We start from the raw sequence: 19,388 nt of genomic DNA, 5'->3' as shown, positions 1-19,388 counted from the left end.
CAGACGATCCTTAACCACTGCGCCACCAGGGAAGCCCCTTGGTAAGCTTTTTCACTGAACCTCATGCTTTCTCACTTTCCTTGCAGCATGCTCTTGACGCTGACAACGCAGGAGTAAGCCCCATAGGAAACTCTTCTAACAACAGCAGTCACTGGGACCTCGGAAGTGCCTTTTTCTTTGCTGGAACTGTCATCACCACCATAGGTATCAATGTATTTGCAAGTATCTTTTCCTCTGCAGGCCCTCCTGAGTAATGGCACTAAAATCAACATTTTGTCCTCATAGAATCCATGGCAGCCGGAGGTTCAAAGGAGGCTGAGGAAACACTGTCAGATTAATGCAGTACTTGTGTGGTGGCTTTCAATAAAAGGCAGAGCAGAATGAAGAATTTCATTTTTCAAAATGAAAGACCAGGGAAACTTTCGTTTGAAAGGACCTCATGGAAAGGTTAGGGTAAAAAATGAACCTCTGAACGATCAGTTGAACTCTGATTGCTCAGTTGAGCTCAAATTCTTTTTTAAAAAGTGTACTTTTTATTGACGTTATACATTAAACAGCCAAATTGTGTTCCACAAAGTTTGTTATGTAAAACAGCAGTCTCTGCCCCTCTCCTCTTTTTTCACCTCCCCTGGGGCAACCCCTTTCATTTCTTTTGCATGATTATTTTGATATTCATCTCCATGTCTTTAAATGTCACATTGGTATTACACTTCCCGAATTTTATTTTAGAGGTGATTTCTTGACTTCCCATTGTGGAAGATGAGGAATCAGTTCTCATTTTCCTCCCCACGCCACTGTAGAAGGGCTCTCTTCCCGTCCTCTTTCCTTCCCAGTATAGTTTAATTAGATCAAAAGTGAATGTGAGTAGTTGCATTATTTTGCTAGGTAAATGCTCCCCTTTCAACTGATCGTAAGGCGAGCTATGATTACTTCCTTCCTGCACCAATTTTTGTCTTTTGTCAATTTTTGTGTGTGTCTTTTTTCTTATACTTGGGGAGTTTTGTATTTTTGCCATAGGGATTAAACGATTTGTCATAGGGGTTAACTTTATAATTATAATCGCATATAATAACCTTAGTGTTCTATTCTTTAAGTAGTATCTATTAGTTCCTTATTATGGGTGATGACATCGCTTCTCTTTCTCCACCACACAATTTTAGTTGACACCATCCTTCTAATGTTTACTTTTACATTATTAAATATGCTTAGGCTTCTATTAGAAGAATTGCCCACTTTAATAACTCTTGGCTCTCAATTATTATATATAATGCAGTCAGGGAACTTACTCAGCATCTCAACTTCTTTTCTTCTTCCACTATCAGTTATTACTCATTGTATCATTCTGTAACATCAGGGTGTATATTTCACATTCTGCTATTCTGTTCTGCTACCTGGGCACTCCCATTTGTTTTAGTCATAGTTCTACAGTTAAGTATTGTCGCTGTTCATCTCTAGCCCTGGTTTTCATCACGGTTTTGCTATAGTTGTTGTCACCATCACTTGCTTGGCTGAAACTCTTCTTCAGGTAGTTGCCTTAAGAATGGTTCCAGGGAGCAATATTCCCTGGGTTCTTGTGTTGTTCAAAATGGTCTTATACTTGGAGGGCAGTTTGGCTGGAAATGAAACCCTTGACTCACATGTTCTTTTTTAAGGATCTTGTTGGATCTCCACTTTCTCCCAATGCTTATGTTGCTGTGGAGAAACCTGATGCCAGACAATTTTTTCCCTTTTACAAGTGACTTGATCTTTCTGCTCAGCTACTCAAAAGATTATTTCTTTACCTTTCATCTGATAACACTACCAGGTTTTGTCCCTTTTATTTCAGGAAAGTTTTCTTGATTGCTATTTTTAAACATTTTCTCTGCTGTATGATTTTGGTTCTGTTCTTTGGGAATTCCAGTTATACATCTATCATCACTTCTTTGCTTGTCTTCTATGTCTAGTGTTTTCCCTCTACTCCTTTTTATCTTTAAAATTTGGTTTTCAACTTGTTAGTATTATCTTCTTTTTTTTGTTATTTTTTCACAGTGCCTACTCTGCCATGTGCTTCTTCTGATTTTGTTTTCATTTTTATGAGCATTAGGGGACTTTTTTCTTTCCTACTTTTTCCCTGCATTCTATTAGCTCGGCTCGCATTTCATCTGCACTTGTCGTCTCACCATTTCCTCCCTGATTTCTTGCATCTTTGTGGTTTCTCTGTGATGATTCTTAGAGGTGATTACTTCATAGTTGTTTACACTTTTCGTCTGGTTGGGGCAACATTTTTCTGCTGAGTGTCTCACATTCACTGGTAAGTTTTGCTGCTCTTTCACATTTTTTAAAAATGGAAGCTTTATATTTATGCTGGGCCAGTTTCTTTCTTTTTAATTTTTTTATTATTTTTTCGGCTGTGTTGGGTCTTCATTGCTGTGTGTGATCTTCCTCTAGTTATGGCGAGCAGGGGCTGCTCTTTGTTGCGGTGCATGGGCTTCTCATTGCGGTGGCTTCTCTTGTTGCGGAGCACAGGCTGTAGGTGCACGGACTTTAGTAGTTGTGGCGTGCAGGCTCAATAGTTGTGGTTCGTGGGCTCTAGAGTGCAGGCTCAGTAGTTGTGGCGCACAGGCTTAGTTGCTCCGTGGCATGTGGGATCTTCCCGGACCAGAGCTCAAACCCGTGTCCCCTGCATTGACAGGCAGATTCTTAACCACTGCGCCACCAGGGAAGTCCCTGGGCCAGTTTCTTTTTCACATACTTGATGCCAAATGAACTGGATATTCCTGGACCAGCTCTCTGCTGAACGTTTCCGTGGGCTGGGGAGAGCAGAGCAGGGAGAAGCAGGTAACCTTTCTGGTAGCACATGCCAAGACTCTCCTCTTTCCTGTTGTCAGAGAGACAGAGTGCTTCCTGCAAATATGGCCCATCTGTGTTATTCTCTGTATAGCTCTGCCTCTTCTGTTTTTCTGGATCAGATCAAGTTTAGGGGGGCTTCTGCTGCTCTCCCTCTTCACCCTACATTCCATACTTGGTACATATAGGGATATCTTTTTTGAAGTTCAAGGTGAGACACTCACTTTCATAACTGGATTTTTGCAGGGACTTTCTGAGAGTTGCCACCTATGGACCCTCTCATCATTCTCTGTACTTCTTCTCTGTATTATTTTCCCATATTGCTTCTGTGCAATCTCATCTTCTTTTGGTAATCCTTACGTATATTGTGGAATCTGTAGATTGCATCCCTCTCCCAGCTCTGCTGAAAAAGAGTTTGAGAGTTATCTGCCCTCATTTACTAGTGAGGTAGTGAAGTCACACTACAATAAAAATTCTCATTCAGAAGAATGGGAGACACACAACAGTCACCGGTTCATAGCAATGTTGGACACACAGTGGGATGCTCTTCTACCCTCGAAGTGGGAGGATTCCTTCATTAACATTTGTTTATACGCTTTGGGAGGAAATCTCTCTCATAGCTCAAGTCTCTCAAATCTCGTAGCTCTCTGAGGCCCAGCTCTGCCTTCTGGGAGGTTTTTCCCTCTCCCTTACTTCTTGGTGTTGGAGAGTATGCCTTTTGGGGGGATGCATCTTTGACGATTGACTTCCTATTGGCACAAGCTTCAGAAGCTAAGCGTTGTTTAGAAGCACAGGATTCTGTTTATGGTTGTAGACCTCCTCTTTAGGGCCTGTGTTATTTTTACATCGGTGCCATGAAGAAAGTTATGTGCATTAAGAAAACTAGAGTCAGAGAGAATTGTCATTCCTTTTTAGAAAGCCTCTTAATCATGTGATGTACTAGGTTCACGCTTGCAAGTCTGCAAATACATGAAGATCAACTATGACAAGTAGTAGAGGTGTGCATTACACTAGTGAGTCTAGGGCCTAGAAACCTTTCAGACACTCCAGACCAGATTAGGTCATATTTGTCCTCAATCCCACAGCATCCAACAAAGGAAGCAGGGTGATACGGCGCCATTTGGTGTAATGGCAAACAGTGCTATACACCTCAGCATCCCCCGAGGGCATCACTGTAGTAGAGCAGAGAAGACCAATGTCAGGTTAGATTGTGTTCAGTGGTCTGGTTATTAAGATGGGGAAATGTGTCATGTGTTTCAGGGGGATTTATAGTAAAATCATTGAAATTGAGAAAGTCTAGGCCACTTCAAGAAGTACATTTTGGAAAGTGCACCTCCAGTGCCCAGTATTGGACACATGAGACCTTAGTGTATATTAAACAAAAAAGAAAATTCTAATATTCTTATTTTTATAAAATGGCTAAATCAGTGGCCTATATGATGCACTGAAAAACACTATAGCTACATTGGGATGCGCACCCATTTATCGTGTTAACTCATTAAGCTCCCAAGGGCTTGGTTTATTGAACAGCTGTGTTCACTGACCCACATGACATTATGTAACTGAGGAATGGTGGTTCCAACCGCCTAATGAGGAACATTTGACGTGTAACGTCTTCTGCCCCTTTTAATGTGCTTACACTGGAATCTTTGAGTTTGTGCAAATGACTCAGTTTCTGCTGCTTGGCACCCATTCACTTACTCACTCTTGTCCTGATAACCATTTCCCTATTGGTCCCCTTCCCCACACTTGGCCCCCAGGCCACGGGAAGAATCATCTTGTCTAGACTCAGAAATCCAGTGCCTTTTGTTTACAATAACCAAGACATGGAAGCAACCTAACTGTCCATTGCCAGATGAATGGATGAGGAAGACGTGGTACATATATACAACAGAATACTACTCAGCAATAAACAAGTATGAAATAATGCAGCAACATGGATGAATCTAGAGATTGTCATACTAAGTGAAGTAAGTCTGAAAGAGAAGAACAAATACCATATGATGTCACTTACATGTGGAATCTAATACATGACACATATGAACCTTTCTACAAAACAGAAACAGACTCACAGACATAGAGAACAGACTTGTGGTTGCCAAGGGGGAAGGGGGTGGGGCAGGGATGGACTGGATATTTGGGGTTAGTAGATACAAGCTATTACATATAGAATGGATAAGCAACAAGGTCCTTCTGTATAGCATAGGGAACTATATTCAATATCCTATGATAAACAATAATGGAAAAGAATATAACAAAAAGAATGTGTGTGTGTATATATATATATATATATGTAACTGAATCACTTTGCTGTACAGCAGAAATTAGCACAACATTGTAAATCAACTATACTTAAATTAAAAATGTGAATTAAAATTAGATTAGAACCATAAAAATAAGAAACCCAGTGCCTTGCATGTGCGTGGCCACAGCCCTGAGTTCAGAGACAGACATGAGATCTGGATTAGGCCAATAAGCAAGTCAATTCCTGGGCTTTTGCTTGAGCTTTGGAGGAAGTGACTTCTCTTTCTTACTGGATGTAAATTGGGAAAAGGATAAGCCTGGGACCCTACCATTCATTTTTGTCCCTTGAGGGTTTTTCTGCCTAGAATTCAGCTAACAGTAAAGAAGGAGATTAACAAAAGAGGAGTGATAAGCGGGGTGCAGCTGGCATCCTTTGAGCTTGGAATGAAGCTACCCATGAAGAATTAAATAAATATTAAATATCCTGCTATTCACTGGGGTCTGTACATTTCCCTTTTTTCTTAAGCGAGTGTGCATTGGGTTTTATCTCGCCTAAGGCTGAAAAATTCTAACCAATGCACACTTATGGCTCAGAGATCACAGAGGGCCAGTAAGTATCCTCTGACCTCATAGCCAGTGCCTGACCCTGCTGGCCACTGCAGCTGCCATCTCCCACCTTCTCTGGGCTACTTGCTCTTGATTTAAAGTCTCAGAGCTTCCTATTGGGTAAGCCCCTAAGTTCATATGCTGGTATCCTGGCAACCTGGGATGCTGTTGCCTCTATAGTGAGAGGCAGGACGCTGTGTCATATCTGGGCAAAGGACAGAGACCTTTCCCAAAATATGAAAGAAGGTGGAGGCTGAACAGGAAACTACTACAAGACAAGCGTAAATCAAAAACAAACAAAAATAAAACCCAACCCAAACCACAAGTCCACTTCAGTATCATGGCTCAGTGTTAGTGTTAGAGATTGGGTCCTTTACTATTCAATGGAGAAAATGTTATTTTCTCTCTCACTTTGTCTTAATTGAAAAATAATGTGTTGTGAGTTGAACATCATTTAGCTGGCTAAGTTTTGACTCCAGGGCGGAGGGTCTTTAGAGAGTCATACCAGTAGAGAATTCTAAAGAAAACATAAGTACAATGTTAGTAAGAATAATGAAGTGAGGAAATAAGGTTTTTTTCCCCAGTTATTTAGTGGTAAATTCATTCATCACAAGTGGTAGCAAAGCTGATAAGAAAACTAAGAGCCTGCTAATTCTTCCCTTTCTTGCTGAGAAATTTTCCATCATTTAGGACACAGGCAGTAGAGCAGCTGGAGCTGAGGAACGTTTTCATTATTTGTGAAATACGCATACATTAGCATGCTTGCTTGGTTTCACATAATGTGTGACATAATTCGGTAAACATTTTCCCATATTACTAAGGTTCTTTGAAAAACATAAGCTTTGATGGGTTCCATTGGCTCTACTCTCAATGCTGTCATCACATGTTGTTGGAGTCGTACGCAGTTTTTACTTACGTGATGGTGTAACATCACCATGAAAATCTTTCTTCATGAATGGTGATCTTCATCTGTGGCTGTTTCCTTGGAAAGATCCCCCAGGGCTTGCTGTGTCAAAGGGCCTGGACCTTTTAAAGGCTTGCCAAATTGCTCTCCAGAATGACTCTCTTGAGTACTAAATACTATTCAGACACAGAAGAATGTGCTCATTATTTAGAATGTGTTAGAGAGATCTTAGGAATAATAGTCTTTTCCTGAAAAGCAGTGATATTACTCAGTATCAGAGGTCCCTTTTATATGAAAATATCAAAGCTTCTTTTTTTTTCTTTTTAAATAAGGTTTTCTTGTGCTCAGATATACAGGAAGATCTCCAAGTGTATGGCAAAAGGGAGAACACTCAGGCTCTTTTCCAAACCAGGAGCCATGCCAGAAGACTAGACTGCTGTCTTTGTTGAGGTCACTGTGCACCCTGTTCCCTTTCTCGGTAACTAATTCTGATGTGAGAAAGTCCCACCTGCCTCAATTGTTGACTCTGCTGGTGGGTCTCCAGCAACTAGCTTTTCTAAGCTGGAGGAATACTCCTGTGTGCAGATTCTTTCCCACAAACCATCACGTGTGGAAGGGCAGAAAATGATTGCGTTCTCACCAACAGCTATGGAATGCAATTAGATGTCATCTTGGAGTCTTTTTTTTTTTTTTGTCTTGGCCGCACTGTGTGGCATGTGGGATCTTATTTCCCTGATCAGGGATGGAACCCATGCCCCCTGCAGTGGAAGTGCAGAGTCTTAACTGCTGGGCTGCCAGGGAATTCTCCATTTGAGGCATTTTTGGATTAAGTCACTTGGCTCTACCCATATCCTAGAGAGCCCCTCATCAGGTCCCAGATGGTAGTCAGTAACTGTGTTCCTTGCCTGGTGACCTCAGTTAAGAGCTGTACTGGCCAAGGTACCGAGGCAGCTATTTCTACTTGACTAGCACTTGGATTGGACGTTTAGCCCATGGCTTTGGGCATAGCTGTCACTGCGGCTAACACTTACTGGGTGCTTACTAGGTGCCAGGAACTGTGCTCCACATACGTTATCTCACTTAGTTTCACGTTAACTGCATGAGGTCGGTACTCTTATTTGCCTTATTTTACTAATGAGAAGACTGAGACCCAGGGATGTCAAATAGCTTGTTCAGTATCTCAAGGTCGGTAAGCCATGGAGTCTAGCTTTATTCACCAGGACCAGCTACATAAGGCACAAGGCCCAGTGCAAAATGAAAATTCAGTCTTTTGCTAAAATAAAAAGATTAAGAAGGACAAAATGGCAAGGGCAGAGCGTTAAACCAAGCGTGGGGCCCTTCTGAGTATGGGGCTCCGTGTGACTGCACAGGCCACACGCCCATAAATGCACAGACAGTAGGCTTTGAGAAATGTACTCTAAACCAAATACCAGAGCTGAGTAGCACATGGTTTGCCCAAGATTTGACTTTGGCATGTAAACAGCAAATGGAAGAGTTTCATGTGCACCACTCAGGCCTGAGTCCTCTTGAAACACCAGCTTTGTCTTTGGAAAGGGCTTGGGCTGTTTTCTAGCCAGGGGTGACCAGAGCTAAGCACTACCTTGGCCCTTCTCGTTCACAACAGAATGTTCTCTCTGGGCTGGTCATCTCCTGCCAAAAGTCACCAGAAGCCAGTTGGTGGAGGAGCTCCCGGAACTTCTTCTGCTTTATTTTCAATCCAGTTCTAATGTCCTGGGCTAGTTCTTCCTGACCATCTGCCTCTCACTTCCCAGCCTTTGCTGCCCCATCGATACCCACACCCCAAATCCAGCTGTGGGCCCACCCAAGCCACTGAGTCAGCCCAGCCTGGGGCACAGGCATTTTGTCTTTTGTCCTGGTGCTATAGGAGAACAATGGAGTTTCTGGAGGGAAAATCGGAACCAACCCTGTTTACTCCTGGGGCTTAGTTTTCCTGGAGACACATAGCTTAGAAACGATTCCTTCCCACAGAAAACCTGGGGCAAGATGATAATTGTGGATCCTTACTGAGGGCTTATTCTTTGCATCATGCTTCACATGTATTTAATCCCCACAGGTTACTCATGCTTCACATGTAACTCTTTAAGCTATAAAGTAGGTGCTATTAATAGCTCCATCATTCAGTCACGGAAAGCAAGGCAGAAAGGTAAATTGCCCAAGATCTGAGAGTTCGTAAGTGGAAGAATCAGAACAGGAATCCCCGCAGTCTCGAGTTCTAGAGCCACTGTTATACCTTACTTCAAAGTTCTATCAAGCCTTCTGGAAGGATGGGCAGGGAAGTCTAGCAGGCCCAGTACAAATAGAGGCAAAAATCCAGGAATGTGGCCCTCTTGTTGCCTCCTGTTTAGAGCAAAGCTCTAAAATGTAGCTTCTGGAAATTTCTCAGAGTAACAGGGTTGAGGGTCAAACTGGAGAACCGTCTTTCCATATAATTCATCAGAGGCAGGGGACACAGACACACACACACACACACACACACACACACACACACACACACAATACAGCATTACTCAAGAACAGCAATTATTTTATGTCCGATGTGAGGTAATGGCCTGAAATATAGTTAAAGACTGATTTTGTTACCAAGTCCAAGCTTGCTCCGCTTGCCGCACGACAGGCCAATAAATCAGAGATGAGGTGTTGAGGCAAGGAATAATGACTTTGACTTTGTTCAGAAAGGCAGACCGAGAAGATGGCAGACTAGTGTCTCCAATAAACCATCTTATCGGGGTTTAGATGCCAGTATAGCCTTGCAAATGTTCCCTGAAATGGCCAGCCTTAGGGTGGGGATGTTTTAATTTCTTCTTTCTTGCAGCCATCCATAGGTGGACAGGGTCTGGATGTTTCGCTGAACAAAGGCACTTGGGTTTAACATTCAGGCAGAGGGGCAGGGTTCCCTGAGGCAGGCCATTGTGTACAGACACTATCCTTTTAGTGAACAAAAGCAACAGGAAGCAAAGGTTAAAGTAAAAGAAACAGATCCAACATGTAGTCAGATTGGCTCTTCCCTGTTACAATTTGAATATTACTTCACTAGTGCCCAAGAACTTTGCTCTAATTTTATTTTAGTGTCTAGTCTGAGAAACACTGAACAAGTAAGGAGCTGATTGTAAGACTACTACTAACCCTTGGCATTGGTATAGCACTTTACAGTTCACTGATTTTCCCCACATTGTCCTTGAACCCCTCTAATACTAGGATTGGGGAGGTGAAGCGAGCCTAAGGCCAACCAGGTAGAAGGAGGTGGTATCGGATTTGAGCCTCATCTTCCCACTTTTCTCTCATGCTCCTAAGATGACACTGGAATGTCCCCTGAGCACAGTCCTTACCCAAGTGGTGGGACAGATCCTCTCTAAAAGCTGGAGGAAGGGGTGCAGCCCCTGTTAGGGCTAATAAGAGGCCTATTAAGCAGGTGTAAAGCCTCAGTTTGTCTGCCTGTGTCTGCAATGTGCTTCTTTCTGAGATATTCAGACTAAAGGAAAACCTATATTCCTTGACAGTAATCAGGCAATTATGAAACAGTCAAGCAAGAGTGATAAATGTTTCCACAAATTACCAGAATATTTCCAAGAGTCACCATAACTCTGCATAAAGTGGAGCTATATAGGCACATTTATTCCTTTTTTAATAGGGCTATCTTAATGTAAATTGGATTATTCTAGACGGAAATGCTTACAAAATGATTTTGTCCAAGTGAAAACACTTGAAAAAAGTTCTGAGAGCCTTTGGATTTTTTTGTGTTTTTTTGCACAATTAAATCAAAAATCATGGTGAGTAAAAGAAATGCAAGATTAGGAAGGCTTGCCTGAACAGTCATTTAAGAAATAGAAGCTATAATTTAGATGATTTGTGATAAGACGTTTGAATGATTGTGACTGGAAAATTGAAAGGGAAAATAACCAGGTGACTCATCACCTAAAGGCAGAAAGCAACAGTGAGTTCTCCAGGCCTGTAAGAGGATCAATGATGGACCAACCATCAACATTATCTTTACTCTGTTGCATCCCCCAAATGCCAGTAAGCCATGAGCCCAATAACTCGCTTCTTGCATGGATTTGGAAATAAGCTCCACAGGAGTTGCCCTATATGGGAGAATAGTTAGGTGACTATCTAGACACTAGTTACCATAATGTTGCAAGATTCATTGGCACGAAAGTGAGTAACAAGTAATTTAGAGTCTCATCTCTGTGTAATTTGTGCTAATGCTATAAGCCTTTTTCTTCCAGCACCACATTCTTCAGTCCCGTCATACGAATGCTCACTAGACGTGAGTTACCTACTTAATTGCAGAACTCTTGAGAACGCAGGTGTTGGTGTTTTCAAAGCACTATTTGACATAACATATGAATAGACCTGGCTATAAAAGGATTCTTTTGTATTTAAACATTCATGCCACCAACAAACATTTATTTAGCACCTGATAATCCTTGGTGCAAGAAGTGGGTGGGATATCATCCACCCTGGTCAGGATGGCCATCGTCAAAAAATCTACAAACAATAAATGCTGGAGAGGGTGTGGAGAAAAGGGAACCCTCTTGCACTGTTGGTGGGAATGTAAATTGATACAGCCACTATGGAGAACAGTATGGAGGTTCCTTAAAAAACTAAAAAGAGAAATACCATACGACCCAGCAATCGCACTACTGGGCATATACCCTGAGAAAACCATAATTCAAAAAGAGTCATGTACCACAATGTTCATTGCAGCTCTATTTACAATAGCCAGGATATGGAAGCAACCTAAGTGTCAATAGACAGATGAATGGATAAAGAAGGTGTGGCACATATATACAATGGAATATTACTCAGCCATAAAAGGAAAAGAAATTGAGTTATTTGTAGTGAGGTGGATGGACCTAGAGTCTGTCATACAGAGTGAAGTAAGTCAGAAAGATAAAAACAAATACCATATGCTAACACATATATATGGAATCTAAAAAAAAAAAAAAATGGTCATGAAGAACCTAGGGGCAAGATGGGAATAAAGATGCAGACCTACTAGAAAATGGACTTGAGGATATAGGGAGGGGGAAGGGTAAGCTGGGACAAAGTGAGAGAGTGGCATGGACATATATACACTACCAAACGTAAAACAGATAGCTAGTGGGAAGCAGCCGCATAGCACAGGGAGATCAGCTCAGTGCTTTGTGACCACCTAGAGGGGTGGGATAGGGAGGGTGGGAGGGAGAAACAAGAGGGAGGAGATATGGGGATATATGTATATGTATAACTGATTCACTTTGTTATAAAGCAGAAACTAACACACCATTGTAAAGCAATTATACTCCAATAAAGATGTTAAAAAAGAAAAAAGAAAAAAGGAAGTTGGTGGGAGGAGAGGCAGGGCTCAGTTGATACGGAGTTCCCAGGAAAGAGAAAAAGAGATCTGGGCAGAGCTAACCATCACTGTCAGCGTGAGTAAGAGCACAAAGTCTTCCCTCCTCCACTCTTTACTGTTTTCCCAGGGTAGGGCTGTACGATCCATGGGTCCTTTCTGAATTTGTACTAGACCACACATCCTCCTTAATGTGGAGCACCCATCACCCTAAGAAGGCAAATGCTGGAGACACCCACAGCCTGTCAGGTGGAGGGGATGGCCATGGGATGAGGCTGTAAGGGAGAAGCTGTTTTTAAATCTAAAAAAGGCAATGCTGAACACTTCTCAGGTGTTCAGCGTCCCTAAACCAGACACATCCTAGATATGTGATGTTTCTGAAATGGGTTGTACCATTTCCCGTCAGAAATGCAATTCTGGGTGACCATAGAATTCCTAAAATGTCATCTAATGAAACACAATAATATCCTGGAAACCTGGGTCCTTTTGAAAGTATTTACAGGGAGAGAAGGAAGAGAAGCAATGGAACAATGTTCTGAATTTTATAGGGCCTTGGAAATGAAGTTCTGCTCCTAAAACTCATGAAGTGGAGGGGTGGGGGGGAATGGAGAAACCCTTTAAGAAGTCCGGATTCTTTCATTCAGTGCTGTAATTTCTCTGGCGCCTCACCATTCTCCCTCTCTCTTTTTAATATTTCTCACCAGGGTATGGGAATATTGCTCCAAGCACTGAAGGAGGCAAAATCTTTTGCATTTTATATGCCATCTTTGGAATTCCACTTTTTGGTTTCTTATTGGCTGGAATTGGAGACCAACTTGGAACCATTTTTGGGAAGAGCATTGCAAGAGTGGAGAAGGTCTTTCGAGTGAGTACTGCCATCTATTTAAACCCTAACCTCTGTGATCCAGTTGGCTTTAGCCTGACAGGATCCAGAAGGAATTACCAGGGTGTTCTTGTATCATTATCACTTTTAATGGAATAGTTCAATGTTATGGTCGTATTTTTATTTTTGGCCCATGGTAGTCACAGGTACTGTGCCTAAACTCTTGTCTCTTGTCGGTCTTCCTGGAATCACAACACAAGAGGGTTAAGTATAGATTTGCCAATACAGATTTTCTGAAGAGGTGAGGCATACGCAATTTCTTATGAAAGGTGGAAGATGGATTCCTTAGTGTGTTGGCAATAAAGTAGAGAATTATAAATCCATCCATTTTGTTATTGGAGCTCCTTCACTTTATTTCCAAGCACAGCATCTTCAGGCTGATCCTGGCTTCTAAGACCTCTTCCAGAAGCCTGCATCTTCTAGACATTGCTTTGTGCTATATATCTGTCTCTTCATGGCCCCCCCTCCTCCCACTGCTGAGCGCTCCATCAGCAGTAGTACACTAACATACTAATTCATACTAAGGTGTTGATGATTGCTATTGCCTTAATTAGGTTTTTCCTCTTGAGAATACTCACCTTTAAACAAGGGACAAAAATCTCAACTCAAGGAATTTATTTTCTACAGATGGCATTCCTGGCATCAGTGACAGGCATGTGGAGCAGAGGTGATTGGACTGGGGTTTCCAAAGCCCTTTAGCTCACACCTGTTCACATAGTTTAACAGAACATCAGTTTTACTTAGGTGTTAGGTCATTTCTGCTCTCTTTCTCAGTTTTGACATAAGTCTCAAGTCTTTCGAACCTTCTTCAGGGAATTATTTCTTATGATGACTTCATATTTGAAAATGATCATTTGAGATCTTTTTCAGAATCTGATGGGCAAAGATAGATCAGTGGTAAGTTCTAAGGCTGCGCTTGTTTTCCCCTCTGAGACAAGAAATCATGACATAAACTTCTCTTTAGAAGAATGCAAGGTAGCTCTCCCCTCGAGAGCTACCAGTTTCAGAAATTCTGGTAGAGTTGAGTGGAGGAATAAGGCACTAGAGCTGGCTTAGAGCCATCTTCTATAAGCTCAGTGATCTTGGGTAAGCTGCCTCAGTTTACTCATCAGCAAAATGGGATGGAATTTGAATTTAAGGTCTGGGTGATGATTAAATGAAATAATGTATGGAAAAGAGCTTGGTATAGGGCCAGACACAGAGTTCAGTGTTGCTGTGTGTCTGTCTCCTGAAAGAAGCACTTGTTGGCAGGCTAGCCACCCATTCAAATTTCATGAGTCGCTTGGTGACATGGGGGTTTTCCTGGAATGTTCTACAGTCTTTGCCCCAAAATGGTGGCTGGCCTCATTAGAACATGCACCTGGGCCCCTTGGTCACCATGGAAACCATCAGTGCTCAGCTTCTGTGCTTCTCAGATGCTCATCTCCCTAAACCAGATGTGGCAACCTTGTCTCCAAGAGCAGTTTTGAACTTCTCAGAGGTACCCTTTTAGCCGTGGCCTCTTGGCTTCTGATTTAGAGAAAAATGAATCTGGCGGATTAAACACTCCGAAGAACAGGAGTCAAATGGAGAAATGACTGATCTGGAATTTCTATTTTTATATAGCTTCTCTAGATCTGAGTTTATTTGTAGAAAGAAAGGATCGGACTACAGGCTTTTGAAATCCCCCTTTAGCAAAAATAAAATTTGGTCACTGTATTCTAAATGAGGGAAGAGGTTGCAATCATTTAATGACATCTGCTACCGAAACTGGGGACTTAGTTCCCATACGAATTTTGGACTGCAAGTACAGAGAACTGTTCTTCCCCTTAAAGATGCCTCTCAAATGGATCATTCACAGGACTCTGGGACAGAGCCTTCAAAATCTCGTTTCATTTTTTTTTTTAAGTTTTATTATTTATTTATTTATTTTATTTATTTTTGGCTGCGTCAGGTCTTAGTTGAGGCACGCGGGATCTTCTGTTGCAGTGTGCGGGCTCTTCCGTTGCAGTGTGCGGGCTCTTCCTTGTGGCGTGCGGGCTTCTCTCTAGTTGTGCTGTGGGTTCCAAGAGCACGTGCGCTCTGTAGTTTGCGGCACGAGGGCTCTCTAGTTGTGGCGCGTGGGCTTAGTTGCCCCGTGGCATGTGGGATCTTAGTTCCCCGACCAGGGATCGAACGGGTGTCCCCTGCATTGCAAGGCGGATTCTTTACCACTGGACCACCAGGGAAGCCCCTCATGTTTCATTTCTATGCTGATGGCCCACTCAGGTCCTTGCAGTGCCATCAAAGACTGGGAGTCTTTGGGGAAGGAGCGGCGGTATATTACCGAGTTGGCCGCACACGATGTATGCGTTTGCACAACATTTGGAGGGGGCTGTGGAAGGGGTGTCTGAGTTCCAGGAGGAACACGGGTGCACTTCCGGAAACTACAAACAACTGATTCTGCAGCAGTTTGCTTGCTGCATGCAGTTTTGGTGGAAAATCTCAAAGCTTTTTGCTTTTCATTTAAACTACATCTAAAAGGCCCGTTACCCTTAGGTGATTATTTGAGAACTGAAAATTGTACAAACCAACAAAGCTTGGGGTTGTGAAGTTTTAGTTCCCACCAGGAAGGTTTATTTATTTATTTACCTGCTCACTGATTAAGGCTTTCCATTCATCTGGTGTGTTTTCTCTCAGCTCTAGGAAGGAGAGGATTTTTAGTGGAGTAAAGATAGAATATAAAATCTAGGTGCCTATATTCTGAGGTGATATGATTTGGTTTCTTCTATACCATTCCAGGTCTGAGCCTCATTTTAAAGAATTGTGGAGACTTATTGTATTATATAGAAATGCCAAAAGCATTCCTGAATACCCGACTGTTGGGGTTTTTATGGGGTGAATAAATGAAAACTCTTTTTTCCCCTCTGGAGTTCAGAACTAATTGAGAAATAGACACAGGAGTCAGATGGAGATTAAAAGGTCAGCTTTATTGCTGATAAGCTCATCAGAGAATGTAGCTTTAGCTTTGATGCCAAAAGGACTTACTAACCATTTTCACCCTGAATTAGAAGAATTTCCCTGCAGTATTAGTTTTCTATTGCTGTGTAACAAATTAGTACAAATGTAGATGCTTAAAGCAACACTCGTTTATTATGTCATAGCTGTGTAGGTGAGACGTCTGGGCAGGCTTGGCTGGGCTCTGGATCTGGGGAAGAATCTGCTTCCACACTCATTCAGGTCTTGGCAAAGAATGGTTCCCTGTGGTTGTAGGACTGAGAGTCCTGTTTCCTTGCTGGTTGTCAGGTGGGAGCCATTCTTACCTTTGAGGTTGCCTGCATTCCTTGGCCTCCATCTTCAGAACCAGCATGGAACCCTTCTTCTATCTCTATGACTTCCCCTCTGCGCTCTCCCGTCATCTGGAGAAAGCACTATGCTTTTAAGGGCTCATGTGATTAGATCAGACCCACGTGGACAATCTCCCTGTCTTTACGTGAACTGTGCCCTATGACATAACAGAGTCATGGGCGTAATCGCTCATCATATCACAGGTTCTGGGGATTAGGGTGGGGCGTCTTCTCTGGTCATTTTAGAAAATCTGCCTCCCACTCCATCTTGGTCGTTGGTAGCACACGCCTCCTCAGTGAGGGCAGGGTCTGCTCCACTGACCTTACTACATCATAGAGAGCAAAACAGTGCAGCTCTCCGCAGCAGATGGTTTCAAACAAGAGATGAAAGAGGCTGAGCCGAGGGAGCTCGGTCCCTTCTGCTGAGTCCACTGGGTGAGCCGCTGTCTGGCTGAGCAGCAGGGGTAGAGATAGGGAGTGTTACTCTAGCTGGAGTCCTTCTACATGGAACGTGAAAATGGACATTGCCCCCAACGTCGATTTACAGTGGGTGAAGAATGTGACACTTACTTATCTCGCATAGCAAGAAGGCTAGAGGAAGATTGTTTCCGGTTTGGTGCATCAGTTTCCCAGTGACAAGTTAAGGATTCTGGTGCCAATTCCAATGTGTGGATTCTTCCACACACCACCAAGTAATTCTCTGGCACCAGCTGGGTGTCCTACAGTTCAACTCAATTCTGACACTATCTGTCTGGAATTAGCATTAGATCCCACAGGTTAAGGGCTCAGTCCTACAAGCCTGCCCTCCCCTTTAGATGCCAATTGCAAGTTCAGCTTGTTACCCATGCTTCTGATGAATGGCTAAAAATCAGAGGTTCCCACAGCATCTTCCTTCCTTGGGTTTGATTAATTTGTTAGCGTGGCTTACAGAACTCAGGAAACCAGCTTATTCACTAGATTACTGGTTTATCACAAAGGATATTTAAATATATGAATCAAAAGTGAGATGAAGAGATACACAGGAAGAGGTCCAAAAACCATGGAACTTCTGTCCCCAGGGCATTCGGGACCTGGCATGGCGGCATGTGGAGTGTTATGGTTCACCAACCTGGACGCTCCCTGAATCTCCTCCTTTTTGAGTTTTTATGGCGGTTTCATCACACAGGCGTGATTGATTCAATCGTTGGCCATTGATGATCAAGTCAACTTCCAGCTCCTCTCCTCTCCTGGGAAATTGGGGGTTGGAGGTGGGGGGGGGGACTGAAAGTTCCAGCCCTCTGTTCCTGGTTGGTTTCCCTGGTAACCAACCCCCATCTTTAGGTGATCCCAAAGCTACCTCATTAACATAACAAAAGAACCTCTATGGCTCTCATCACAGGAAATTCCAAGGGCTTTAGGAGCCCTGTGCCAGGAAAGACCAAGATCAAATACGTATTTCTTGTTCTCAATCACGACATCCCACGCGTCCACCCAGGTTTGTTCTCCTTCTGCTCTGCTGTCCTTGCCACGTTAGCTTTGCGTCCTCAGGCTTGTGACCACCTTGTTTGCAAGACGGCTGCCTCAGGACCAAATAGCATGTTTTCACTCAACCACATTTAAAAAAATTATTTATTTATATTGAGGTATAGTTGATGTACAATACTGTAGGTTACAATATAGTGTACAATACAGTGATTCACAATTTTTAAAGGTTATACTCCATTTATAGTTAAAATAAAATATTGGCTATATTCCCTGTATTGTACAATTATGTCCTTGTAGCTTATATATTTTATACATGATAGTTTGTACCTCTTAATCCCCCACCCCTCCCCCCTCCCTCTTCCCACTGGTAACCACTAATTTGTTCTCTATATCTGTGAGTCTGCTTTTTTTTTGTTATATTCACTAGTTTGTTGTAGTTTTTAGATTCCACATATAAGTGATATCATATAGTATTTGACTTTCTCTGATTACTCAACCACATTCAAGGTAAGACAAAAAGGGCTCCTTTTATGGGAGAAAAGTCTTGCCCCAAATTTTCCCTGCAGACTTCCTCTTCTGTCTCATTGGCCGGAAGTGGGTCGCATGACCATTCCTACCTGCAAGGGAGCTTAGGATGGTGAGTCATTGACAAAGGAGAATGGGGTGGATTGACTTAGACCATTGGTTCTCAGCATGTGGTCCCTGGACCAGCAGCATTAGTAGCATCCTCTGGGAACTTGTTAGACATGGAAATTCTTAGAGAAGTTGGGGCCCAGCAATCTGTGTCTGCCAAGCTTTCCAGGTGATTCTGATGCCTGCTAAAGTTTCAGAACCCCAAGGCACAGAGGAGTCGTGTTTCATCTCCGGCTGTGATGAACAAAGTTAGAATTCTGGGAGCAAAGGAGAAGTTGGGGTAAGCAAATGACAGCATCTGCCACGGGTGTCATTCAACTGCTAGCCACACGGACCACTCACAGCGATGCCGCCTTCTCTCCCCCTTACGTATCGATAAATTCGGTGGCCTTTGGGATCCTTGACTGACGAGAGGCTAACTTATACGATACCTAACAAACCACCAGCTTACTCACCCCCGTCCCCCATGTCTGCTGCTGCCTGGGCAATTCTCCAGACTTTAGGGTTTTTTAGGGGAAGAGAGTCAGGCATGGCATGGCTTTGGCCTCCAGTCACAACCCACTGGCCTGAACAAGTCACACTGCTCTATCCAACTGCAAAGAGGGCCTGGAATGCATTGTTTGATCTCCAGGAAGGGGGGTGGGGATGGGAAAATAGGTGAGTACTAGTAACGTCATGTGCAGATTCCCTGGGACTACCTGTTGGCTCCGCTCTAGGGCGACAAGCGTCCCTAGAATTTAGATACAGGTGGCCCATGGATCACTCTTTGGGGAACACATCTCCAGTGAAACTCATATAGCATCCAACAAAAGTGGAGCCCCTGATTTGTTGTGACTTGCCTAAAACCACACAGTGAGTTGAGTGAGTGAGCCTGGACTTGGGATAATTTATAATTATTTATATAACATAAAGTAAAAATAATTCTTCCTAGGTTTCCAGCAGGAAATCTGGGCAGTTAGCAAGGAAGGATAATTACTTGGGATTGAGCAGGGATTACTTGGGTTCCAAAGCAGATTTTTTTTTAATTAATTTATTTTATTTATTTATTTTTAGCTCTGTTGGGCCTTTGTTGCTATGCGTGGGCTTCCTCTAGCTGCGGCGAGCAGGGGCTACTCTTCATTGTGGTGCGCAGGCTTCTCACTGCAGTGGCTTCTCTTGTTGCAGAGCATG

General features: G+C 42.9%; 1 protein-coding gene across 4 annotated transcripts in view; it reads left to right on the top strand.

Annotated features, from left to right (window-relative positions):
- Nucleotides 1-19,388, top strand: part of KCNK10 (potassium two pore domain channel subfamily K member 10) — a 143,626-nt gene that overhangs the window by 90,100 nt on the left and 34,138 nt on the right. For all 4 annotated transcript variants that reach the window (XM_030883659.2, XM_060295152.1, XM_060295153.1 and 1 more), the window contains exons 3-4: nt 87-204; nt 12,638-12,798. In XM_030883659.2, coding sequence (XP_030739519.1) covers nt 87-204; nt 12,638-12,798 — 279 coding nt within the window. The remainder of the gene's footprint in view (nt 1-86; nt 205-12,637; nt 12,799-19,388) is intronic.

Source organism: Globicephala melas, chromosome 2 (assembly GCF_963455315.2).
Source record: "Globicephala melas chromosome 2, mGloMel1.2, whole genome shotgun sequence".
NCBI lineage: Eukaryota > Metazoa > Chordata > Mammalia > Artiodactyla > Delphinidae > Globicephala > Globicephala melas.
Note: the sequence above shows the minus strand (reverse complement) of the source record. Positions and strands in the feature narration are given on the sequence as shown.